This window comes from Amblyraja radiata, chromosome 25, assembly GCF_010909765.2.
Source record: "Amblyraja radiata isolate CabotCenter1 chromosome 25, sAmbRad1.1.pri, whole genome shotgun sequence".
NCBI lineage: Eukaryota > Metazoa > Chordata > Chondrichthyes > Rajiformes > Rajidae > Amblyraja > Amblyraja radiata.
In genome coordinates, this window is record NC_045980.1 from 15,682,987 (window position 1) to 15,704,014 (window position 21,028).

A 21,028-nucleotide genomic window follows, 5' to 3' on the forward strand; every position below is an offset into this window, starting at 1 on the left:
ACAGTGAGGAATGTGGAATCCACTGTGGTGGATGTTTATGTTAACTTTTATGTGGTTGTGTGTCTTGTTGCTTTTTTTTAGTATGGCTGTATGGTAATTCGAATATCACTGTAACTTAATTGGTACACGTGACAATAAAAGACCTTTGATCCTTTGAATGTTCGTAAAATTCCTGGGGAAGGTGGGTTTGGCTATTAATTAATTCAAGTGAGAAAATAGGTCACAGGAAAACAAAGAAGAATTGTTGTTAGTGGTATTACTCGAGGATTAGCATAAACTGGTGTGGGCTCCTAATAGTAAAATCTTGACTACAAATATTTGAACGGAAGAGATAAATTTATCTTTGAAAATTTGCGAGTTACTCTGTGAGGTTGCAAAGTTGGCTATAGAGCACTATGCTTCTGAGTTTGAAAAGTAAATGAATTGTTTAGTTATAAAAATAGATAGATGATTATTAACTATTGACAATTTTGACTGCATCTGGGTATTTAACCATCTATATTAGGCTTGTTCTTCAATATGCTCTGCTAGTTGCCAAAAATGAAACATGAATATGTTGCAAAAACTGAAACCAAACATTTGCAACCCAAATGAATCCCTTTCATCAATTAGATTAAACAATTTTGAACTTAATAACAAGGACCAAGCAGAAAAAAATTGTTGGAATCAGTGAGTTTAATGACCAGAGATATATTCTTTTAATTAAATATTTAAAATCTACAAATAATTAAAACCTGAAAGAGTAAAAGCTTCACACTTAGAATAGTTCACATTCAGTACCACAGATCTAGTAAAACTATCATTAATAGGGTACTTATGTCCGTCAAAAAATTATTGTGGTGGATTTAGATTGTGACTTCTGTAAAAGAACAGGAACCAAATGATAAATATCAAGAAACAGATTATATCTTCTCTCTCAGATATAGAAATTAGCAAGAAGAACTTCAAACCATGTTTGTGGGGGCTTGTGCGGGGCTGCACAACGGTGGAGTTGCAGCCTTACAATGCCAGAGACCCGGGATCAATCCTGACTATGGGTGCTCTCTGTACGGAGCTTGTACATAGTCCCTGTGACCATGTGGGTTTTCTCTGGGTGCTCCAGATTCCTCCCACACTCCAAAGACATACAGCTTTGCAGGTTCATTGGCTTTGGTAAGATTGTAAATTGTCCCTTGTGTGTACGATAGTGTTGGTGTATGGGATGATTGCTGGTTGGTGCTAACTTGATGGGCCGAGGGGCCTGTTTCCACGCTGTATCTCTGAAGTCAAAAGGGAAAGCAATCTTGAATAGCACTGTAAATTATGAGGGGGAGTATCATTCATAAAATTAGACCCTAATATAAATGGATCTGCAAAAGTGCAAATTAAAAAGTGCACATTTTAACCTCTAAACTGTATGGAATACCTTGCTGCATTCCTTAGTTTATAGTTCCTCAAGATTTCCCCCTGGCTTAGCCTGGCACACCTCATCCCACCTAATGATCCTGTTGGCCGAATGCCAAATCTCTCCACAACTTAAAATCCTCCCACACTTGCAAAGTATTTCAGCCCTACAAACCTCACATCTGTTGTTCCTCTTTTCTGGCAGAACTGTAATTGGGAACGTCAGCAGGCAGCTTCACCTTTCATGGCCCTAGGCTGCAGAAATCCCTTGCCAGGGGACTTGAATAAATAGATAAACACATACTGTAAATCTGGGCCAACAATTAAAAAAACTGTTGGATTGATCTCATTTGTGGAGCTATATTCAAATATGCCACTGACATACTTCTAACTCAAAGATCATTTATTGAACAAGATGAACATAATTTTTTTTTAAATCTATAGAATCATAAACTAGAAGCTTAAAAAGTTATATTTCAAAAGTGTTCAAAAATGGCTTTGGAAAACATGTCAGCAGTTGCCAACAGAACAAACTGCAAATTGATATTACTTAGCCTGCTTGCTGAAGAGAGTTACATTCACGTTTCCAAGCACCAGGTTTAAGTATAGCCTGAAAAAGAAAAAACAATGAAATATGCATGGTCACTAAATATTTGCATTTCTAAAGAGAATAAAAACCAGTATTCAATTAAAGATGATTAATTTACACAACTGATAAAGAATGTGACTGTATGCAAAGTAATGCAAGAGTAAAAATCTTTATTACAATGAGTCAAGAAATATACAAGTTTGTGAAATTTACATTGAAAATCAAAGAATTTGTGCAAGTTATCACAAAGAGCACAAATTAAAGATTATTCCCCAATTTCTTCGCATTTTACTTTTTGAAGAGCAAATTTCACAGACTGTCCATTTCACTTAGAATGATCAAAAAAATGATCATAAATCATAAAATAGGGGAAGGGGGAAAGAGGTTTAATTGCAAGTGCATTGATGAAATGTTCCAAAAGATAGATCAGTGACAATGAAGCAGCAATTATCTATTTCCAAATCATAATTGAGTGTAATTGTAAGTGTAATTTGGAGAAAATTTGTGCACAAAGCCCTTCTTGGTAGTAGAGGTCACATGGTCAAATGCTGGTGGTTTTCAGAGCAATGTATTTTATGGACCGTACACATGCCAGGCAGCAACAATGCTTTGGTGATAGAGGAAATGGATGCTTGGAGTGATTAATGGGGTAATCTATCTAGCAGGAGGCTCTATCCTTGATTGTTTAGGATTTAATTTTTGAGACTTGTTGGTTGTATGTGAAATGCATTCCATCACACTTTCCATTGCGCCTTGTGGACAGTGGGGTTTCAGGAGGAGGGTTTTACTATAGTTCTTTGACACCACATTTGGTTAATGCTAACTTGTTGTCAAGAAATATCTTTCCTAGTGTAATAGTCCCGTACCACTTGATTTCTTTCCTAGTGTAATAGACCTGTACCACGCAGAAACAGGCCCTTCGGCCCATCGAGTCCACGTCGACCAGCGATTCCCGCACATCAACACTGCCCTGCACACACTCGGGACAATTTACACATGTGGGCTGAAGGGAAGCCAATTAACCTACGAACCTGTACGTCTTTAGAGTGTGGGAGGAAACCGAAGATCTCGGAGAAAACCCACACGGTCACAGGGAGAAGGTACAAACTCTGTACAGACCGCCGTAGTCGGGATTGAACCCGGGTCTCCAGCGATGCAAGGCAGCAACTCTATCGCTACGCCACCGTGCCGCCCTTCAAAAACCAACTTTCAATCCATCCATTTTCCTCGTTCACCCCCTTTCTTACCTCCATGATTAAATGAGAAAGGAAAAGCTTCTATATAAGCACCTTTCATATCATCGATAAATCCCAAAATGTTCACTGTTAATTAAACTTATTCTCGAGTGCAGCAACTATCGTAATATAAGGAACTGATACTGCTAACTTTAATATCATCAAGATCCCCAACACACCCGAGGTTGAATACATTAAATGGCATTGGTCTAGAGCAGAATATTAACCGCGCAGTTTAGTACATTCCTTACAGTCACTAAAAGTGAGTGCACTTTTTTTTTTAAACTCATGAAGAGAACATGGTCATCTAACATTCATTGCCTTTGTCCAAATGCCAGTGAACTGAACAGCTTACAGGTCAGTAGTCAAGAGTTAACTTAGGCATGCTCTCAAGGACAGAAGACTTTTCCCTTCTTGATAAGTCTTCTCAACTTCCCTTAGATGCCAAATTAAAAAGCAGGTCACCTTTTGCTGAGAATACAGGCATGCTTCCATCTAATCCAAATATTCATATTTCCTTATTAACAGTCAGAGCTCCGAAACAACACTTTCAGCCCATCAAGTCTATGCCGAACATCAAGTAGCTACTTAAATTCTCCCCATATTCAAATCAGCACCCCAGATTCTACCACTCATCTACCAGGGCGAATTGGATGGCCAATTAAACTAATGTCATACAGGTTTGCAGTGTAGAAGTAAGTATTAACATCTATTTAATAATGTAATCCCACCAATGTTTTTGAATTTTAGTCACTTTTCTCAGAATTTGTATTAAACGTTGGACTGCTCCAGCTAACTTAGTTGCACTACAGTTATTTTACTCACTACAGGGTCACACCGGTAGTTGCTGTCGTACAGTGCCATTGACCCAGAATCGATCCTGACCACGGATTCTATCCGTACGTTGTTTGTGTACAGTTTTCTTCCTGAGGTCGTGTGGATTTTGGTTTGGGTTGGTTTGGTTTGGGTGTTTTGGTTTTCTCCCATATTCTAAATATGTGCAGGTTTGTAGGTTAATTGGCTCCTGTAAATTGTCCTTAGTGTGTAGAATAGAACTGGTGTACAAGAGATCGCTAGTCGGTGCGACCTCGGTGGGCTGAAGGGCCTGTTTCTACACTGTATCTCTAAACTAAACTTAAGACATGGGAGACGATTCAGCCCATTATGTTTATTTCAGCTCTCTGAACTTTTCCCCTTACTCGTTCACACATGCCCAAAATGTGTCTGATTCCCCAACCACCCACCTGTTCATGGGGTAGGTTATAGTAGCCAACAAACCTATTGACCTATTTGGGAAGTGAGAGGAAACTTATGCAGTCACCAGGAAAATGTGAAAACCTCTTCCAGACAGCACCAGAGATCTAGGTCGCAAACTGCAAAGCTGTATTTTCTGTGGACAGAAGGAATGGGTGACGTTTCAGGTTGAGACCATTCCTTCTCTCCAGAGATGCTGCCTGCCCTGCTGAGTTATTCCAGCATTTTGTGTCATACCTTCGATTTAAACCAGCATCTGCAGTTCTTTCCTACACAAGCTGTATTATCTACTGTGTCAATGTGCTACCTACAGCTACAGTCATTTATTATTTAAAGGATCTTTGTGTTCAGAAAAAAACATACCCATTTTTCTTCGGTAAAAATGCTTCCATATCAAAGAAAACATTACGTCGCTCTTTAATATCATCATTAATTCTCTGTATGACTTCAATTTCTTCTGCATTAGCCGAAAGCTTGCATCTGTAAATTGGGGGGAAAATTAGTAGTTTTTAAGCAATCAAATGGTAGTCCTTATTCTGATTTTTCTTATGCACTATACAACAAATTTCTAATATTTTTCCCCGACTTTCCACCATGGCATAATGTTTTAATTGTGAGAGCTGATGTTGACTTCTAACTGTGACCTTAAGAGGCAACTTATTAACAAAATTTGTTAATGACTGATACTTTGTTTCAAGCATCTTTTGCAATCTCTATTCTTCCATTCTATGGGCCACTGGCAAGACCACCAGTGGTTCCCCTTTCAAGGCTATACTGGGGAAATGCCCTTCTTGAGCCACGACAGTCCATATGGTGGTTATACCCACTTCAAAAATTTATTCTGTATTTATTCTGTATTCCCCAAAAATAACAGTGGTACTTTTCCCAGATCTATTGGGTACTTTTCCCACTCTAAAAAACCCCAAATACTGGTTGATAAAATGCAATTCATTTAAAAATATTTCAACATAAATTCCTAATATTCTGTACAAGACTGAATCAGGAATTTTTGCTCGAAAGAGAGTATTTCTAATGAAATCAGCCTTTTAAAAAAAACCGAGTTACTCAGATTTGTTAACATATTAAAACTTTCTAGGATAGTCAGGTAAAGAGCGGGATTGGGAGAGTGTATTTGGTGTATGTTGGATAGTGTTTTTCTAAGTTATGCCTCGCTTTTTTCAAGAACTCTCTAATATGGGAAAGATGTTATAACAACATATTGACAGAATTATTTATAACAACAAGACAAGAAAATCAGCACCTTAGGCTTCTGTACAATGAAATCTGCAAAATATCTCCTTAATCAACATGATTAAAATAATTGAAAAAGAAACTAAGGTAATCAGGGTGATTTATAGATCGCTAATTATGGTGTCAAGCCCATACAAAGCAAATAAAGAGAAAGGATTGGATCAAACGAACAACAAATTTTCAAAACCTTCACCAATTCATTGAATGAGTTGATTAGCTTTCTAATATTGAAGGCATACTCTTAATTACCAAACTGAACGTGCCATGGCCAGATTAATGTGCAAAGCCAGCAAGTTATTTTTAATTACAACAGGAGTCCAAAGATGAAATACAATCTGTGCAAAACAAAATACAAGTTCTGGTTCCAATCCTAGTGTCACCATTCATCAAAAAAAATAACATTGGTGCTGGAATTAAGAACCTGTTCAAATGGTTGTCATTTTCATTTTCTTACCTTCGGAGACTGCACGCAAGGTCTTTCCGTCTTCGTTTTTGTTTACTTATAGAGTTACTACATATAGTTTGAAGATTTGTAAGTTCATCCAGTTTGTGTCTGTACACTTTGTGAGTTTCCTAGGATGGGAAACAAAACAGAGATTGTACAAAATGACCATGAAAACAAAATAAGACAAGCAAAAGATAACACAATGATAGTCAAAGTGCAGATAACTGGACAAAATATCAACCCCAGTAGTTTTGTCAACCCCAGTAGTAGAGTGTGCAAGGTTAATTTGTGTGCATAAGATCTGCTCGGAATATTTCTGCAGAAACCTGGTTATTGCTTCCTTCACTTTAAACAATATAGTCTTGATATAGTCTAGTAAACTGCTGTTCTTTGTTCAATAGATAATTGTTTGATGTGAGTTATATGCCCTATCCAACGCCAGCTTTCATCCCCATTCTCCATCAGTCTGAAGAAGGGTGGCACAGCGGTAGAGTTGTTGCCTACAGAGCCAGAGACCCAGGTTTGATCTTGACAATTAGTGAGAGTTGGTACATTTTTCCCTGTGACTGCGTGAGTTTTCTCCGGGTGCTCCGGTTTCCTCACACACTCCAGAGACGTACCGGTTTACAGGCTAATTGACTTTGGTAAAACTTGTAAATTGTCCTTAGTGTGTAGGATAGTGCTAGTGTACGGGGTGATCGCTAGTCGGCGCAGAGTCAGTGGGCCGAAGAGGCTGTTTCTGCGCTGTATCTCTAATGTCTAAAGGGTCCCAATCATAACACTGCCCATTCCCTTCACAGATGCTGCATGATCTGCTGAGTGCTTTCAGCACATTCTGTTCTGTTCAAGATTCCAGCATCTGCAGTCTTTTCTGTGTCCATTTTACTGAAGGATGGGATTGTCCTTGGAGCCACCTTTTCTAATGTGTTGCTCAGTTGCCCATCAAGACAGCAGAACTTTCATTGACCTGCTAGTTGTGAGATTCCTTAGTTGTGCCCGTTGCATGCTGTGTCTTGCACGTGGTTCCACATTAGAGCTTCATCACATTGGCTCCATATTTATAGGCACCGCTCCTGGCACACCCTTCTGCACTCCTTAACCTCTTTCCTTTTTCTATTTTAAGATACATCAAAGTGCTATAATAAATGCTTGCCAGGCCATGCTAGAAGCAAGTTCAGAATCAAGCATGATATTACAAATAGGGAGTTATTGTCACCTCAGCTGATTGAGGATGATAGATTTCCCTTCCTGAAAATGAAATAGCAAAAGAGTTTTGTTTTAGTGGCAATTTGATGGTTTTGCAGTCATCTTTACTCAGTGGTATGTTTTAAATTTAAAAACAAGATTGATAATGATCAATTTTAAATCCTATGATTGTCTTGAATGGCTTTGATGTCATGCCTCTGAAATGTTCATCAAAATACATTGGTTAGATGTCTGTTAATTTTGCAACCATACATACGGTGACCAGTAGGAATCTTTCTCATGTATTTAATTACATACAAAATTTGGCTTTCATATATTTTCAAGGCAGGTGGTTGATTCATTTTGATATTAGTACTTACTGAAAATGTTAATTCATGTCAAGATAATCCAGACCCATCCCTATTTCCCATCCCGAAATCATGCTCAGTAGAATAACATGGCTAAATAGTTACAAAATACTGCAGTAACTCAGCAGATCTGGCAGCATCTCTGGAGAAAATGGATGTGACATTTCAGGTTGGGACCCTTCTTCAGTCGCAAGGATCCAGACCCAAAACGGCACCTGTCCATTTTCTCCAGAGATGCCACCTGGCCTACTAAGCTTCTCCAGCATTTTGTGTCCACCTTTGGTATTAACCAGCATCTGCAGTTCCTTTTTATTACATTATACCATTACATATCTTGTTGATCGAGACCAATAATTATGATTTAGATTTAGATTGACCTTGATGACCCAGGACGTACATGGTAAATGGTAGCGAATTCAGGAATGCAGTTGAACATAGGGATCTAGGAATAACTGTGCATAGTTCCCTGAAGGTGGAATCTCATGTAGATAGGGTGGTAAAGAAAGCATTTGGTGTGCTGGCCTTTATAAATCAGAGCATTGAGTATAGAAGTTGGGATGTAATGTTAAAATTGTACAAGGCATTGGTGAGGCCAATTCTGGAGTATGGTGTACAATTTTAGTCGCCAAATTATAGGAAAGATGTCAACAAAATAGAGAGAGTACAGAGGAGATTTACTAGCATGTTGCCTGGGTTCCAGCAACTAAGTTACAGAGAAAGGTTGAACAAATTAGGTCTTTATTCTTTCGAGCGCAGAAGTTTAAGGGGGGGGACTTGATAGAGGTTTTAAAATGATGAGAGGGATAGACAGAGTTGACGTGGATAAGCTTTTTCCATTGAGAGTAGGGAAGATTCAAACAAGAGGACATGATTTGAGAATTAAGGGACAGAAGTTTAGGGGTAACATGAGGGGGAACTTCTTTACTCAGAGAGTGGTAGCTGTGTGGAATGAGCTTCCAGTGGAAGTGGTGGAGGCAGGTTCGATTTTATCATTTAAAAATAAATTGGATAGGTATATGGACGGGAAAGGAATGGAGGGTTATGGTCTGAGTGCAGGTAGATGGGACTAGGGGAGAATATGTGTTCGGCACGGACTAGGGCCGAGATGGCCTGTTTCCGTGCTGTAATTGTTATATGGTTATATCATTTCTTTGCATACAAGAAATCACACTAAAAGGAATTTATGGAATGGTTTAAGTATCTTTCTTAGTGCATTTCTCTAGCCAAAGGGCAGGCTTTACTAGACTTGGCGATGTGCAACAAAATAGGATTAATGGCCACATAGTGAAAGCACCAGTAAGTACCAACAACCATAGTATTTTTGAATTTTATGTTCAGCTCAATGGAGAGAAGAATGGGCAAAATGTCAGTACATTAAATTGAGATAAAAACAATAATGAGGACAGCATGGCTAACTAAAATGAACTGGCAAATTAGATGGAGAATTCATTAATCAAGATGTAGTGGCAGATATTTAAGGAGGATCTTTCAGAGTACATACATTCCAACAAGAAATAAAAATTCCAAGGGGGGGGGAAATCTGCCATTGCATGAACTAAGAGCTAACAAAATGTATCAAACATAATGAGAAAAATATGATAGTGGGGGAAGGGGGGAGATCATCCAAAATATATGTTAATTGGGAATTGAAAAGGGAGAAGTTTAGAAAAATCATCATGATCAGAGAGGTGGCACTACGCCAATTGTTGAAGCAGAGGGCTGACAAGTCCTTGAGTCCTGATCGACTCTATCCTGCCATAGTAAAAGTGGCGGATGAGATAACAAATAATGCATGTCATGTCATTATAGTCACACATGATGTTTGCAGTATTTTCTGCATCTGCCCCATTATCTCCCAATTTATATTCTGTCCTGCAGTACAATTTTTCTTAGGTTGGCTGTAACCTGCCACTATAATCTCTCCCCTTTATCATTTCCCACATCTTCATCCAAATTGATTCTACCTTGATCACAAGAGTCAAGATCATTTCTCTGAGCCCATGTCACCCTTCATCAACTACCCCACTGTTTCCCCCTGCCCTTCTGCTATGTGAAGGATCCTCAAATACGGGTCCTTGGCATTGGTCATCTTATAACCATGTCACTTTAGTGGTGAACTATTATCTACCTCTTTGACGTCCTTGGACTATCCTTGACCGGACTTTGCTGGCTGTACCTTGCACTAAACATTATTCTCTTATGTATCTATGCACTGTAAATGGATTGATTGTAATCATGTATTGTCTTTCTGCTGCCTGGTTAGCACGCAACAAAAAGCTTTTCACTGTACCGCGGTACACGTGACAATAAATTAAACTATAATAGATGTCAAATAAAGCAAATTTATCTGTGCTCTCACTGTATCCATCAAGTTGCAAATGCTGCAGAAAAATAGCCGTGTACTTTCATCCCACAGTGCATAATGACCCTATGTTAGTTTGCATGCAGCTCAATAATCCAGTGATTACCACCTTCATGGTATTTTTAAGGTTCAGACCTTAGCTAGTCATAGTTTAGCAGCAGAATTGCTTTCTAAGTTCTACCCATGTCACAGAAGATCAGCGGCTAGAAAATTCCACTTGCACGTCAAATTCCTCTCCAGGCTCAAGGATACACCCTTAATCCTGGTTATCGGCAAACAGGACAACCCTAAAGGGCCTGTCCCACTTGGGCGACCTAATCCGCGAGTTCTGGGGAGTTTGCCCTCGACTCATACTCGCAGCATGGTCGACATGAGGTCGTAGGAGTTCTTTGTAACTCTCCTTCATGCTCGAGAGTGGTCTTCACATACTCTAGGCCTCAGCTAGGTTGCTGCGTTTTTTTTCAATACGTTAAAAAATGCCGCGAGTAAAAAAAGGTCGCCATGGAAAAAAATTGATACTTTTTTTACTCGTAGGTTTAGTCGTAGTAGGTCGACATGTTAGTCGTAGGTAATTGAAGGTAGTCGTAGATAGTCTTCATCTTAGTCGAAGGGAGGTCTTCATTCTCCACTATTTGGTGTCCAATTTTCCCGAAGTTAGTCGTAGCTAGTCGTACCTAGTCGAAACTGGTCTTCAACATAGTCGAAGAAGGTCTACATAGTCGAAGGAGGTCTTCAACATGTCATTTTTTCAAACTCTTCTAAACTCGCCAATTAGGTCGCCCAAGTGGGACAGCCCCTTAAGGCCTCATGCGCAGAGCTGCAGAAAACAGAGTCTATCCCTCCTCCCACACCCAATTATATCAACTCCATTCATCATAACATACCTTCTCACTCGCAATGTGAATGACGCATTGTATCCACGGTTTGGCAGTCAGCTTGCTCATCCTTCTTGCAGCCTCATTCATAAAGGCTGCATAAATGTCACACTTCCAACACCACCTCCTGGCTTTATTCACAATCCCTCTCCGAATCTTGAATGATGCTCAAGGTAGGGTGCTAAAAGAGCATTATAACTACAGTGCCCTCCATAATTTGGGACAAAAACCATCAATTATTTATTTGCCTCTGTACTCCACGATTTTAGATTTGTAATAGGAAAAAAATCACATGTGGTTAAAGTGCTCATTGTCAGATTTTAATAAAGGCCATTTTTATTCATTTTGGTTTCACCATGTAGAAATTACAGCAGTGTTTATACATAGTCCCCCCCCCCCCCATTTCAGGGCACCATAATGTTTAGGACACAACAATGTCACGTAAATTAAAGTAGTCATGTTTAGTATTTTGTTGCATATCGTTTGCATGCAATGACTGCTTGAAGTCTGTGATTCATGAACATCAACAATTGCTGGGTGTCTTCTCTGGTGTTGCACTGCCAGGCCTCTATTGCAGCCATCTTTAGCTTATGCTTGTTTTGGGGGCTAGTCCTGAGGAAATATTATATAATAGAACCGCTCGGATAGTGACTTTTATATAAGCTAGGTAATTTGCAAAAGAAAAGCTTAAGGTTTTCAGAAATACGAGTCCTAGAGAAATAAAGTGCAATGAAACATACACATAGGGAAAGATGAATCAAAGCATATAAACCTGAACCTGCTTAGCTTAGTTTATTGCTTTGAGGCAATTATAACGCTGGAGGAAATTATATTTGGTATGATTGTGTTGGAGAATGGATAGCTGAATATGGGCCTCTTCTTAGGCCAGAGGTCAACTGCTCTTTCTCTATGGCACATTCTTGAGCTGTGAGGTTTATGCTGAGTTTGAGACAGAATTCAAGGCTGAGAGATAATAGACCCTGTAGTTAGCCTTGGCTATGTTAAATTATAATGAGATTGGGATAAGTGGTAGGATGTATATGAAAGGGAGTAGTTGCTTGGAGAGGAAGAGAATTAGATTGATGGATTATGTCTATAGAAAGTCGAAGAAGCAGATGTAATTCTGATGTAATGGTTTGAGTTGTAAATCTCCCTTGTGTTCTGCCTTGTACATGAGATTGGAAATCCAGCTTCCAGATAGCAGGAAAGGAACTACAAATTAGAATTGAGTTGTATCCTTGCACCAAACACTTATTAATTAAGTTGACAGATTTACGACCCATGTATGCTTGGTTGGGAGATTGGGGGTTTTGAACTTAGAAACTGTAATTCAGCAAACTTATATAATTAATGTTTTAAATACATAATTAATGATATTTTAAACTGTGTAAAATTGTAGTGAGACAATTTATGAAATGTATTGTCGTAGTAGGAATGTAAACATTAGACCTTGTTAGATTTATAGAAATATCTTTCTTCTTGGTATGGAAAGTATGTAATGACTTGTGTGATCATTGTATTACATACGTATCCTATATTTTGAGGAGTGGTCTTTGATAATTGAGCCTACTGGGGTTTTGCTGTGTTGAAATAAAATAAGCAAAGTTATACCACAGGCAAACGAAGGTTGTGAGGCCAGGGAAGGGGGATCATGTGACTGATGTTGTAAATCACCAGAAGGATTCAGATGATTGGTTACTAGGTTGTCATACCCTCTGTATCTGAAATGTCTAATACCTATATAAATGACATGAGTTCTATCAAAGTTACTTCTCTCTGGACCCGCCCCAGAGCATCAGCTCTGTGTTGGAAGGTTCAGAGACTAGTCTCAGCTGAATAAAGAATCGATTTCAACAGCTACAAGTGTTTGAGTCAAGTTGACTTTAGATTGACAAAATAACTCAGTTTAACAGTCCCCTTCAGTTTTCTCTTCAGCATATAAAAGGCATGCTCAATTGGGTTCAGATCAGGTGATTGATTTGGCCACTCAAGAATTCACATTTTTTTGGCTTTGAAAAACTCCTTTGTTGCTTTAGCAGTATGTTTGGGATCATTGTCTTGCTGTACAATGAACCGCCGGCCTACGAGTTTTGAGGCATTTGTTTCAACTTGAGCAGATACAGGGCTGCCAACATTGGGTGAGAGTTGGGAGTGAGAAATTGTGAGAGACCAAGCCTGAGGGAGCATAGCAACCCGGGGGGGGGGGGGGGGGGGGGGGGGGTGTGGGAGAGGGATGTCCCTCCTCCCATTGGTATTTTGCATTTCTCAGCTTGAAATTGTGCAATCTGGTGCATACTATAGCGAGTCTTTTAACACACTTGAATACAATATTTATGCTTTAAATTGGATTAGCTATGAATAAGGTTAGGCTAAATTACATTCCTAATTACATTCCACAGTAGAGTCAGGCTCTGATCAACAGGTGCAGCACATAAATGATGTTAGTATATTCATGTATGGAAATCTGATTATAATCAAACACTTGGCCCATGTTGACCAACCTGGATCTCACTGCACACCAGGTACTACTCCTATCCCCAGTTGCATACCGTCTCTCATTCTTGACCCTGAGTCCAGCCTTACCCCTGGCCCCCTACTCTACCCTGATCATAGCTGCTTACCTGCTTAGGTTCCCAGTGCTGAACACTCCCATTGTCCCAGCTTTGACGGCATACCTAGTACTATTCCAGACCATGAGTTTGGATGCACACTTGGCCTTGCTCCTAGCCCCTCTGCACTGACAATATATCTGGCCCACACATAAAGCCCCAAATCTGACCCCCTGGACTTAATCTATTTCTTAACCTATTACGTTAAGCACCTATGAAGTCCATAGGTGCTTATCTAATGCGGTAATCCTTTATGGGGCACATCACATACCAAATTATGTGTAACAAAATTTGCTACATCCATTGGCTTCCTTGTTACCTAACTTTGTCAAAGAAGTCATTAATTGGTTGAACACAATTTCTCATCCATAAAATTATACTCACTCGGCTGAATAAGTATTCTGTTACCATTTTCTTCATTTTCCTAACAAACTATCCTGAAGTCATTTACACCCCCAATATTTTCAGTATTTTGCTGCCTTACTCTCAGCTGGGACTTTTCCAAAATGCAAAGTCCAATAACTATATATTTAAGCAATATTATTATATTAAATGTGATCTTGAGAGTACATAATATTCTCTGTGGTATTCATAACATAACAATGATAAAAGATCTTTATTTTGATTGCACCTACCAACATGCATACATTATTATAATTACAGTTAATATGTACTGTGGGCAAATTTTTGTTCCAATGCTCCCCATTCCCAATTACTTTTACATTGAAGTGATTGAAATTCAAGTAAAGTTTAAATGGCTTCAGAAAAATAAAACCTCCGGAATGGATGATATTCATTACGTGGTTGGTTGGAGTCAGTATCAGCACAATTACTATATTAATCTTTGAATCTTCAGATGTCCTGGTTCAAGCTAAAACTAAAGACAAATAATAACCTCCTCACACATTCTCCTGCAAGTATCTCTGTCACTCCTTTAAAATATGCCCCTTCTTTGAACAAGCTCTTAAACATTGCATCTGAATCAGTTTCCATCTGATTACACTCCTTGAGGATGTTCAATTAATAAAACAACGAGATTGGGGACATTTCTATTCAACCTGTCAAAGGAATTTGGGGGGGGGGGGGGGGGGGGGGGGGTGGTGGTTAGAAATAGTCAGCGAGGTAAACAAACATAATAGTTGAGTGGAAAATGACAATAGTGCTACCTTCCCAATATTTAACTGAAGGAAATAATGGGTTATCGGGGCTGTATGTTGTGACTGACAGCCTGACTCCTTGCATGTCATTTTATTATTACACTTATCCTATCCCCCTGGATATTCTGGATTAATAAATTAAGGTTTTGTCAACTAATTACAAATCAGGCTAATTACAAATCAATAAAATCCGAAACACGACGTGCTGAGCATTGGGATCCAGACATCATGGACAACTGGCCTCAGTTCCCCGCTCACATCTGGCAGCGTTCTCCGTCTGAACCGGGGAGGGGGCGCAGAGTATTTTTGAAAGTGGGGGGGCTGAGTGATCTCTGATCACTGGCCTTGGGGGTAACTGGCAAGGGAGTGGAGCAACTGAGTGGAGGTGTGGGAGGGGGGTGTCCCCCCTCCCACGGTAGGGACTTTTTGAAATTTGATGTATTAAAATTATTTTAGTGCATTGTAGAAGTATGATTTCAATGTTTTTTGTTTGAAGTATTTTTAAGAGGTAACTTTTTAAGGGGTAACTTTTTCCACAAGAAAGGGTGGTGAGTGTATGGAACAAGCTGCCAGAGGAGGTAGTTGAGGCAGGGACTATCCCAACATTTAAGAAACAGTTAGACTCTTACATGGTTAGGACAGGTTTGGTAGGATATGGACCAAAAGCAGGTAGTGTAGCTGGGACATGTTGGAGGGTGTGGGCAAGTTGTGCCAAAGGGCCTGTTTTCACACTGTATCACTCTATGACCAAAATATACCTCCACCGTGCATGAATGCTTCAAAATCACGTGTCAAGTTTTATTGCCATATACTCAAGCACAGAAACATTGAAAATAGGTGCAGGAATAGGCCATTCGGCCCTTTGAGCCAGCACTGCCATTCAATATGATCATGGCTGTTCATGTAAAATGTCCCTCTTCCCTGTTTTTTCACCATATCACTTGATTTCGCTAGCCCCAAGAGCTAAATGTAACTCTCTCTTGAAAACTGTGGTTGCTCTTTAAGTACTTCTTGGCAAACTATAACCTGGCCATCTTATTTTTGCGGCTAGCCAATGGTTTGCATCTTGCAGTGTAGCCTCTGTATTTCTGTTCATGAAGTCTTCTGCGGACAGTGATCATTGACAAATCTACACCTGACTTCTGAAGAGTGTTTCTGATCTGTCGGACAGATGTTTGGGGATTTTTATTTATTATAGAGATAATTCTTCTGTCATCAACTGTCGAGGTCTTTCTTGGCCTACCAGTCTCTTTGTGATTAGTAAGCTTCCCAGTGCTCTTTCTTCTTAATGATGTTCCAAACAGTTGATTTTGGTAAGCCTAAGTTTTGGCTGATGTCTCTAACTATTTTATACCTGTTTCTCAGTCTCATAATGACTTATTTGACTTTCATTGGCACACCTTTGGTCCTCATGTTGATAAACAGCAATAAAAGTTCCAAAGGTGATGGAAAGACTGGAGGAGAGATTATGTGCTGAGAGCTCTCCTATACCTGCATTAAGGAGGCAATTAAACACACCTGAGCAATTGCAAACACCTGTGAAGCCATGTGCCCCAAACATTACAGTGCCCTGAAATGGGAGAACCATGTATAAACACATCTGTAATTTCCACATGGTGAAACCAAAATGTATAAAAATACCCTTTAATAAAATCTGACAATGTGCACTTTAACCACATATGATTTTTTATATTACAAATCTCAAATTGTGGAGTACAGAGGCAAATAAATAAATGATGGGTCTTTGTCCCAAACATTATGCAGGGTACTGTATGTAATGTTCTACAAAGAAACCCTCAAATTTTATTGCAACAGTGGTTGTACTTATCCTAAAATGTACATCACATTTTAAGATCCTGTTTTAGCGAGTTCCTATTTCAAGATCCTGTTCCTATTTATTATGTTCTTATATACACTCACAATTTTAGTCAACCAAAGTGATAATTAAAATAGAGTATGTTAAACATTACCTTGAAACCTTTTGAGTGCAAAGGACATTCAGATTTAAAATTTGTTCTCAAGCTTACACTGTTCACTCAACAATCTGGCAACAAATTAAAACCTTCGAGACACATCAAGGTTTAAAAAATATATAATTTAGTGTTACTGACAGCACCATATCCTGACAGACAATTAAACAAACACAAATTGAACTGTATCTCCTTCTATACTTTGACAACACGGAATTTATGGGCACTGTACTAAAATTATATTCTGATAAGTAAGTGACTTAATGAGATTCATTGACACTGAGGAACATTCTACTGAAAAGTTATTGTTTTATTAAGTGGATTTGCAATACAATAACCCTAAAGGTTTTTTTTATATAATAAGGAAGAATTAAATACTGTAGAGAAAATGCACAATATCATTTATCCTGTTAACCGCAAATTTCTGAGCTAAAGTATTATTTTCAATCTGGACAATTAGTTTTCCAGCCCAGGGATCTGCCAGCAACAGAGAGAGACAAAGCCTATGGGGGCAATGTGATTGGAGCACCAAGCAGCATTGCAAAGCTTAAAAAGTCGCCCAGAAAAGCTTTGGCGAGTCGATGTCATCGAATGAAACGTATCGACATCTTATTGATTCTCCCTCCCGGTTAACGCAGGCGGTTCCATTTACCTGCAGCTGGTTAAATTCTTTGTCCAGCTCTAGCCACTCGGCATGGAAGCGCTGCAGTGACATTGTCCAGCCGGCTCCGTGCTGCAGGGGCTGCTGGGAAACGGTGACGTCAGCGCAACGGCCCACTGCAGCAGCGCGAGAATCCGGGCGCGCGCCGCTTAACCGCCGGCCCACCCGCTGTCTCGCGCTGCTCCCACTTTATTCCGATTGCAGCGGGCAGCAGCACGGGTCAGCCGCCCGGGACGAATGGCCGCAGCATCGCGGACCAGCCGCCCGGGACGAATGGTCTCGGCCTTGGTGAACATCTATCACCGATTTAACATCTTAAAACAATCGCAAAGTGCTGGAATAACCTAGCGGGTCAGGCAGCATCTGTTGAGGGAATGGACGACGTTTCGGATCAAGATGATGACGATCCTTCTTCAGAGAGTGTAGTAAAGGGTCAAAAGATAATGGTGCTCCACAAACTGCCTGCAAGGTTTAGTATTTCCAGCATTTTTTTCTTTTCGGATTTCCAGCAAGCGGAGTATAAGAAAAAGGATGCCTTGCCTTGCTCAAGTCCGTATTGAGACCACAATTGGAGTATTGTGTATATATAAGAACATCATAACAGGAGCAAGAGTAGACAGACTTCAGAGGCCGAATGGCCAATTTCTGCTAAAAAGTATTCAATTCCCATTTGTACCCACCACAGAATAATGACATTTTAGTTGCTGTAGGTCTGTATATACAATCACACACAGATACATATTAATTATTTTAAAAATCAATAAATTAATATCTAATACGTGCAAAACCCAAATTCCTTAATGCCATCAAATACATGCTCATATCTGTTTAGGTTAGTGTTATATTATGTTCTAATCAATAGATAGGGTGAAATAAATAGGGTCAATGCACAGTCTTTATCACAGGGTAGGGGATATCAAGAACCAGTGAGATGGAAATTTTTTTATAGGAATTTGAGGGACAACTTTATCTCTCAGGGTATGTGGAACAAGCTGCCAGAGGAAATAGTTAAGGCGGTACTATAAAAGCATTTAAAAAAGACTTGGATAGGTTTAGAGGGAAATGGACCAAAAGCAGATGGACTACCTTTGCTGGCATGGACGAGTTAGGTCAAAATGCCTGTTTCACTGCTGTACTGTAATTCGTAGTACTTTTTATTTCAAAATATGATCTATAACTTTTAGACACACCCCTGAGTAACAATTTTTAAGTTGTACTTGACTCAGTGGGATCCGTTGGGTCCCAGTCACACGGGAGGCCTGGTCCCCCAACGCAATATTCCACCACTCACCTGTTCCCCCAACGCAACGGCGGGAGCGTTCGGTAGCCGGGGGATGACTTCAGGCGGGGGTAGGGGGAATGGTGGGGGAATGGTGGGGGTAGGGTGGGGGGGGGGGGTTGGTGGGGGTAGGGGGAGATGGGGTTGGTGGGGGTAGTGGGTGGTGATGGCATGGGGGGTTGTGGGGGAGGAGGTGTGTGGTGGGAGGAGGGGTGTGTGTTAAGGGGGAGTGTGGGGTAGGGGAGTGGGTGAGGGGAGGTGGGTGTAAAGGATGGAGGGGGTGGTGTGGGGCCCCGCTCACAGAGCACAGCCCCCACTCACAGAACATCGATCCCGCTCGCAGAGCACAGCCTCTGCTCACTATGCTCCTCAGCTTTATTCTCGTGGCCGATGATTGATAGCAGGTGCCGGAAGGGACATTGCCGACCTGGCGAATAACAGACCAATAACTTTTCTAATATTTTACCAATCGGAACAAAACTTGGTGCGCTTGGAGCAGAGGAGAACGGTGAGTAAGGTGGCTTAAAAATCCTAGCGACATAGGGTAGCGTTTTTGCGCAAATTTAAATACAACACAGTGGTCAAGATGAGAGTTTTAGTAATAGTATAGATAGAAGATAGAAGTATAGATAGATGTTTCAGTTGATGCATACATTTGAAAAACAAGAAAATAGCTGAACAGATTTTAAAATAGAAATTGTAGGATCCTCGGGCATCAACTGTGCTGTGTAAAGCAAGAGCTAAGGTGGCAGGTTAATGACCTTTCATCAAATGTGGGAAAGCGATACTGGTGCTCCACAGCCCTTGCCTGATTGTTTAGTTTTTCCAGCATTTTTCTTTTTCGTTCGAATTTCCGGCAAGAGGTCTTATATAGGACCTTAGTGAGGCCACATTTGGAGTATTGTGTACATATGAACATAATAAAACAGGAGCATGCCTTGTGAATGCATGAATGAATAAGTTTATTGGCCAAGTATTCACATACAAGGAACTGTATGTCCTTCCATTCAATGTAATCATGACTGATATGCCCTAGATCTTAGGTAAACCCATCCCCAGTATACTCCTGTTTTCTCCTATCTATTCCTTGTGTATTGCCACAATTTATATATCCTAAAAGCCAATGCAACTAGAGAATTTTCTTATGTTGTGATATCACTCCAAGCCTGAGCCTATCACTTCAATTTTCACCTTGTTCTGTGCATTATACCCCTCCCCCTTATTTCACTTCTATCCAAATTACTTACAACTGCACTTTCAAATTCACAGCTCTGCCTCACTGCTTATATTGATATTTCTGCAACCAGTGATTTGTTCACTTAAATCCTCCCTACAAACTTTAATGCGCCAATCACCATTAAAACAATTAATGTCTCGAACTCTGGTCATTTTCCCTGTAATAGTCTTCATCTGTTTTTGCTCATGAGACAAATGATTACTTTAGCCATTTACTTTAAGATCTGGTTAGGTCATATTAGGAAATATCGGGTCCGCCTCTAACTAATTGGTCACTATTCCATGGGGTGGAAGATTGCAACCTTCACGTGGTCCGCTCTGTTTCGACGAATGCAATCAACCCGGCGTGCACAATCAAATAAGATCAAATAGAACAAGTTGTCCTACAACTTTAGGCTGTGCACACCATACGACAGAAGAAGAAGTCACCATTCCATGATCATCCTTGATTGCAAAGATACCCTTTGGCTACTTCACTGTAAATTGCCTTTTTAAACTCTTTTCCCTAAACCTCTACTTCTAACTAGTGACAGGAGCTGTGGATTTGTATTGCCACCAAGACTGAAACTATCTTCTGCTTCTGCCATTTTCCTTTCTTACCACCCCACTGGTCTAAACTTCGATTGTTTCCAAGTCCAAATTCACACCCTTCTCTAGTTTTTCTTGTTTGTCCCTCACAAATTCTGCAAATTCATCTAATTCAATGATAGCTACCACTTTCTTTGAACTAGTTCCCACTTAACAACCAACCATGCACCTTCCCTCCCACTATGTTAGTTGATATTGTTAACACTTCTCTCTTTTGGAGTGCTGCTCTCCCCTCCTTAGAAGAAAATAGGAGCAGGAGCAGGCCACTAGGGCCTCTTAATCCTGCCCTGTTATTCAATATATTCCTGACTGATTTACACAGGCCACAGCTCTTCTGTACCAGTTCCCTATAGCCCTCAATTTCCCAATGTTTTGAAATGTTATCTACCTCTATTCTGAATACTTCTCATGATCTGGGCTCAATAACTCTCTCAGGTAAAGAATTCAAGATACTGATTACCCTCTGCAAAATGTCTACAAACCTCCGTTTTCAATGGCAAGACACCTGTGACTTTCCTCTCAAAAATCCTTGATATGCTCATTCTACCTGTCTCTTATTCTTGAATCCCTTTGATCAATAG

General features: G+C 40.0%; 1 protein-coding gene across 1 annotated transcript in view; it reads right to left on the reverse strand.

Annotated features, from left to right (window-relative positions):
- tmem120b (transmembrane protein 120B) overlaps nucleotides 1-17,465 on the reverse strand; it is a 42,787-nt gene extending 25,322 nt beyond the window's left edge. Inside the window, exons 1-4 of the mRNA XM_033043241.1 lie at nucleotides 17,336-17,465; nucleotides 6,167-6,285; nucleotides 4,825-4,941; nucleotides 1,934-1,993 (exon numbers count right to left, since the gene is read on the reverse strand). Coding sequence (XP_032899132.1) covers nucleotides 1,934-1,993; nucleotides 4,825-4,941; nucleotides 6,167-6,285; nucleotides 17,336-17,398 — 359 coding nt within the window. The 5' untranslated portion in view covers nucleotides 17,399-17,465. The remainder of the gene's footprint in view (nucleotides 1-1,933; nucleotides 1,994-4,824; nucleotides 4,942-6,166; nucleotides 6,286-17,335) is intronic.
- Between the last annotated feature and the right edge of the window lie 3,563 nt (nucleotides 17,466-21,028).